This window comes from Folsomia candida, unplaced genomic scaffold, assembly GCF_002217175.1.
Source record: "Folsomia candida strain VU population unplaced genomic scaffold, ASM221717v1 Fcan01_Sc030, whole genome shotgun sequence".
In the NCBI taxonomy this organism is placed as follows: Eukaryota; Metazoa; Arthropoda; class Collembola; order Entomobryomorpha; family Isotomidae; genus Folsomia; species Folsomia candida.
In genome coordinates, this window is record NW_019091222.1 from 1529724 (window position 1) to 1535556 (window position 5833).

The 5833-nt window shown below is 36.0% G+C and overlaps 1 protein-coding gene across 1 annotated transcript; it reads right to left on the reverse strand.

The window, feature by feature from the left end:
* Window positions 1–1602: 1602 nt before the first annotated feature.
* Window positions 1603–5329, reverse strand: LOC118439081. Its single transcript, XM_035860108.1, has 5 exons — window positions 5185–5329; window positions 4824–4892; window positions 3176–4448; window positions 2024–2163; window positions 1603–1943 (listed from the first exon to the last, which is right to left on the reverse strand). The coding sequence occupies exons 2-5, from the start codon at window positions 4878–4880 to the stop codon at window positions 1854–1856; spliced, it is 1560 nt and encodes a 519-aa protein (XP_035716001.1). The 5' UTR covers window positions 4881–4892; window positions 5185–5329; the 3' UTR covers window positions 1603–1853.
* Window positions 5330–5833: the final 504 nt, after the last annotated feature.

Consider the following 5833-nt stretch of genomic DNA (forward strand, 5'->3'; position numbering starts at 1 on the left):
TTGATGCCATGGCCACATTTGCGTCCGCCACACCCACTCAACGGCGCCAAAACACGAAAAAAGCCCTGTTTTCGGTCGCTTAAACCTCCACCAAAAATCCAATTTTGCTCGGATTTTGAAAATTCTTTCAAAATTGCACTGCCATATAGTTGCTTTAAAATGCATAACCACAAACTCAACTTTTTCAAAATTTTGAATTTTCGAAGACATACCCCTGGTCATGAAATTTTGAAAAATATGGAAAAAATTAAAAAAATTGAATTTGATGTCGGATATTACTGAGAAACTATCTGGGAGTATGAAGGTGACAGAATTTTCAAAATCCGAGCAAAATTGGATTTTTGGTGGAGGTTTAAGCGACCGAAAACAGGGCTTTTTTCGTGTTTTTGGCGCCGTTGAGTGGGTGTGGCGGACGCAAATGTGGCCATGGCATCAAACCCCTTGTGGGTTCTTGTTCACTTATTGGATACTACACTTTTCTCGGGGCCCGCAAGTTTCCATGGGTCGATATGGATTCGAGCGACAGGGAATATTTTCATATGTTACTTTTCCGATTCTTTATACCTTATAATTATACGAGAAATCGATGGTTCGGGGTTTCAATTGGCGACAAAGTCTAAAACCATTCGTCGTTTGTTGAAAGTTGCGACATTTTCGCAGTAGTGGACAACGCGTTTTTCAAAATCCTCGTTTTCAGAGCGTGTAATTTTCTAACCGTTTCACGGAAATCTCTGTAATTTTCAGAACTTCTTGCTTACATATTGTGCAATAAATTTATCCAAATTAATATTTTTGGATTAGCTTTTGTGTGTGAGCTGCAATATAATTTCGAATTTACTGAATTTACTTTTGGGACAAGCCATATTTTTCTTAGGTGAGACAAAAAAGTGCTTAGCAACTTGCCAAAAAAAAATCACCTAAGTATGTATTTAGGGGGGGTCATGAAAACGTTCCGTCAACGATTTCTCGGCTATATCTTAACCGATTTTGCTGAAATTTTGCAAGCTCCTAATTATGACCTTGTAGAGGGTCGGATTGAAGGAGCCCTAAGATCAGATGAATATTTCGACCACTTTGTCCAACAAAACTGATTCCGAAATCAGTTTAGTTGGGAAAACGTTTTGATTGGGTTGAAATTCAAAGCTGGGATATTGAAAATGATGTGTAGATAAACAATCTGTATCTTTTAGTCTTTGACAGCATTAATATCGGTTGAGAAATAGATAAGTTTTCCCAAGACAATCAGTTTTGGGTACCGTTGCGGGGCAAAAAAGGTGTTGGCGTTGTGTTATGGTATCCAGGTAACACAACGCCAACAATAAATGTGCAATTTATTCTATTACTATTCCTATGTCTCACCTAAGCTTCAAATTTTTTGATTTATATACTTGTATAAGCATACATCATACAGGTAAAAAACGAGTATATACCACCAGATACGTATTTACATATATCAAATTATTTCATGCAGATATGATAATATGTATGTATGTATTTAAGTGCATATGAACATGTTTATATACATATTTATATAGTTATTTTATTTATATATATTCATACTGTCCAAAGTATTGAACTGCATCACAGTGTGGTACATATACATACATATATTTTGGCACATACAGCTTGAGATAGCAGAAAACGTCAACGCATGTACATACATGTAATTCAGAACAAAATTATTACCAGTAAATAAATAAATCTCCTAGAATTATGAATACATCTTCATACATGTTAGTAAACAACTATGAGTCTAACGTCTTCCTTAGACGAAGGACTTCACTGCATACTCAAGCCCAAAAATTTAACCAGGATAATTTTACACCATTAATATTCGGATCCAGTCACAGTATTTATTCAACCTTAATTATATTAAACTGCCACAGTGGCATGTCGTTCACCGCCATGAAGTCGAGTATTACCTCGGCAGATGCTTTGCTAAACTGGAAAAGTAAATTCCGTTAAGAGTCAATAAATAATCTCAATTATTGTAAAATAATCAGAGTTCATAAATTCGACTCACGTTAAGATTAGAAATTTTCACATGGCTCATTTCACTCATAGCGGTGAGAAGTACTTTTGTCAGACTCATCTCGTCCTCCGACAAATCGTGGGCGACATCAGCATCCCCGTCGTACGTCATAATTTCCAGCCTACTCAGCCCTGAAGTTTAAACAGAAATATGAAATTAGTAAAAATTATATAAAACTGTTTATTTACTGTTCAGATTCTCCATATATGTGGGAATCTGAGGTTGTAACGTGGAGAGGTAGGTCTGCAGTTCAGTGGCATGAAGATGCAGATTGAACGCAATCAACATCTTCACATTGGCATTTCTGTCAATGAATGCAAAATTATATTTGTAAACGTTTGGAAGTTATGCAGGTAGAATATTCTACATAACTTCCAGGTTGTAAACTAAATGTATGCATAGTTGCATAATTTGTCTTATGTGCAAAGTACGTATCATGCAATGCATGCATGTAAATATATACTTGCAATGTTGATCAACAATGGTTTACATGCAAGTATTTATGGAATTCTAGGAAGTTGACTTTGTTTGTCTGGACAAACGTTTGTGTATTTAACATACACGAGTTCGAGTCCATCCGACCTGCAGTACAAGAGCAGAGACGGACCGGATACGAAACAACACGTGTTTATTATTTTGTCAAGCAGGCTGTTATGCACTAGCTTGTATAACAATTCTCAATTTGCCTCAAATGAGACTTGAGATTGTAACCGTTGTATTAAATTGCCCTCAATAATTAGTATCAAATTACCCATAATAAGTTAACAAGTATAACGTGTATCTGTGCCTGAATTAAGATTGAATAAATAACCTAGCTTCTACTAATACGAAATTAATCACTTGTAGTTGTGTACGTATTATTAGTCACCTTAGAACTTTATGCTCAAAACTAGTGCACAGTGCTTTCAAGTTGTAGTGCATTCAACATACACACTCACACATCATAACCGACGATAAAGTACAACTCATACACTACATAAGAATTACTTACGAATAAAAACATTTACATATATTAAATTATTAAAGTTATACAAAAATTATAAGATATTGCTTAATTTCAAACTGTGCGTTCTAATTAAATGAAGGTCTCATAAAATTATCCGTTTATGCGAATTCATGTTTTCCAGGGGTTAAAAAACTCACCCATATACAATTCTCTGGCATCTACAAGAGCCTTAATGACATCCCCAATTTGTTCGGGATACGTGGACAGCGCCAAATTCAAATGTTTCAGTCTCTTCCAACCCGCACAAACCTTCAGAACCACACCCAACTCCATTCCACTCATATCTCCTCTAAAATCCATCCTGTAAAACGTATCCACCTTCAATCTCTCCAAGTTAGGGAAGGCTGTCACCAATCCTGCCAAAAGACTGGCATCATGCGCCTCAATAATCGTTAAATCCCTCATACTTCCCAAAACGTTATTCGATTCACATACGTTTCGCAAAATTTCGTGTACCCATCGCGAATCTTTAAACGTCTTTCCAATCACGAGAGTACTCAAAACCGGAACGTTTTCCACATTTTGGAAGAGATCACTGCACTGAAACGTGTGCAACGTTTCGTTCCGCAATCTCTCTAATTTCCACATTCTCCTCGGCAATTGGAATCCTACTTTTTGAGGCAAGCTTCCATAGTCGTAACGCTCATTGACCCATTTGATTCCAGAATCGTTAACACAGCAAATGTTCAAGTGAACGAGTTGATCGCGCACTTGGTCCAACATTCTGGAAAGTTCCGACAGTTTTCGACAGTCTTCTTGTGCGATTGGCCCGCTAGGTTTCGTCGCGTCAAGGGCGATGGTGAGGGAGTCGAGTTGAGTGGAATGTCCTAAATCTGGGCAGACTCCCATCGGAAGAGTGACCTTTCCCAAATTTGGGGCCGCGTTCACAACAAGCTGAGCAAAACTTGGAAATAATGGGGCCACATTTCTCACACTGAGCGTAAAACTGGTCAAATTTGGTTTTAGGGAAAGCGGTACTTGCTCCTCTTCTGGGGCAGGATTCCGTCTTGTTGAGCACGCGAAAAATGTACAAGTGAGTCGAAATTGTTTTAAATTTGGACAGAAATTTTGCAAAATATGGAGGATTGTTTTCATGTAGAATTCTTGATCGACAGTAAGGTCCAAAATGTGGATCAGGTTGGTAAACTTGGCACAAAGGTTGGTTACTTCAGATGCGAAGGAATCCAACGGTCCGACCCGGGTGAACACGACGCATATCATTTTTGCAAGTCGTGCGTCGAATGTGTGGCACGAATCGTGAATTGAAGTCGACTCATTTTCAAAAATTGGGTTTGGTTTCAACCCAATTCTTGGGTGGGTGAGAGAGAGGGCAATTTCGTTCCAAAAGTGGGAAACGAGTCGACACGTTTTCAGCGGGGCTGACCTCTGTTTTAGTATTTCGGTCAAAATCTGTAAACAAAATGGGTAAATAATTATATTTCAAGTAGATAATTTCTATTTCGCAGGTTTCTCATAAACTTTAAAACAGAATTTCTTTAAAAAAAAATTGCGAAAAGTAATGTTTTTTTGGTAATTAGCATTAGCAAGCTGGCATTAAGAACTATAGGATCCATGCAAATTGTTTTTCATGAGTTCAGGAATAAATAAAAAGAGAACATGGACACAAATTTCGTAAACAATTTAGATTAGAAAATTATTCGTTTTGTTGCATAGTTTAAATTGAGTCGGTTACAATACTGGAGCTACATATAAGATTAAAGTTCTATTAGGTAATTTTAATTCTTTCATATTTACTAAATAATTAAAAATGAATTATGTACTAACGATTGGATTATTCAGTGCGGTCTCGTGCACGGTTAAGTTTCCTCTAGATGATTCCATTCCGATTAAATCCTGTTAAATTTCTTGCACTGATTAGCACATTGTAATTTATTAAAATGTCGATTAATAATATGTAGTATAAGTCCATTAAATAACATATTATTGCATATATAAATATATACATACATACATACATATTTGCCAAACAAATTAAAATGTGAAATAAAATTGACATAAAATTCATGCAGAATATATTGCGTCCTTGGAACAAAGGATGATTTTGGGTCATAGCGTTTTATACATTCGTTTCATGGATAACCAAAATGTAAATAATTGCAACAACGTTTTATGAAATGAAACTTACCTTAATATTTGGATGTGATGAATGTTCAGGTTTACGAGCAGGAAAAATTATTCATGTATTTGCACATTTAAATACTTACTTATTAGCGTTAAGTGTATTTACGTGACAAAAAATGTGGAAAGTATTGATTTGGATTTGTATTAAATTTTTTGTCAAGATCCAACATTTACAAAATAAAAATCCAATGGGTCCCAAACAGATGAGGGGAGGGTGAAAGAGAGGACTTAAATCCCTAATGTAACAGAGGGGAAGTCACCCTTCCCGATCGGACAGTGCGTTAAGGATGTGTCGTAATAATGCGCACCCTCACAATTTTAAATTAGTCTTTTAGCTCTTACCATTTATGGGACGCAGTGTGGTGTTGGACACGTTCAAGTATGTGGACATCATCTATCGAAATCCTATCGCATTTTGTACGCACGGTCTCTTTCGGGCATATTTTTACATACATATAAATACTACGAGACTCTGTACATGATTGTTTTATACATAGTGATTCATTGTCTTGTAAAATTCTATGAATATATTTCGACTTTGAACTTATGTACATATTTATTAGGGTATGTTTACATACATTTGCATGTGCATATTTAAGTCACAAGTTAATTTCATCTATGTAATTTTAATTTTAGTAAATGTACTTATGTGC

Excerpts from the sequence above, each read along its gene's own strand:
- LOC118439081 (XM_035860108.1), bottom strand. The coding sequence starts at position 4,880 with ATGGAATCATCTAGAGGAAACTTAACCGTGCACGAGACCGCACTGAAT. Across the intron at positions 4,449-4,823 it reads CCGCACTGAATAATCCAATC|ATTTTGACCGAAATACTAAA; the intron begins GTTAGTACATAA and ends TTTTGTTTACAG. Across the intron at positions 1,944-2,023 it reads TGAAAATTTCTAATCTTAAC|TTTAGCAAAGCATCTGCCGA; the intron begins GTGAGTCGAATT and ends TTACTTTTCCAG.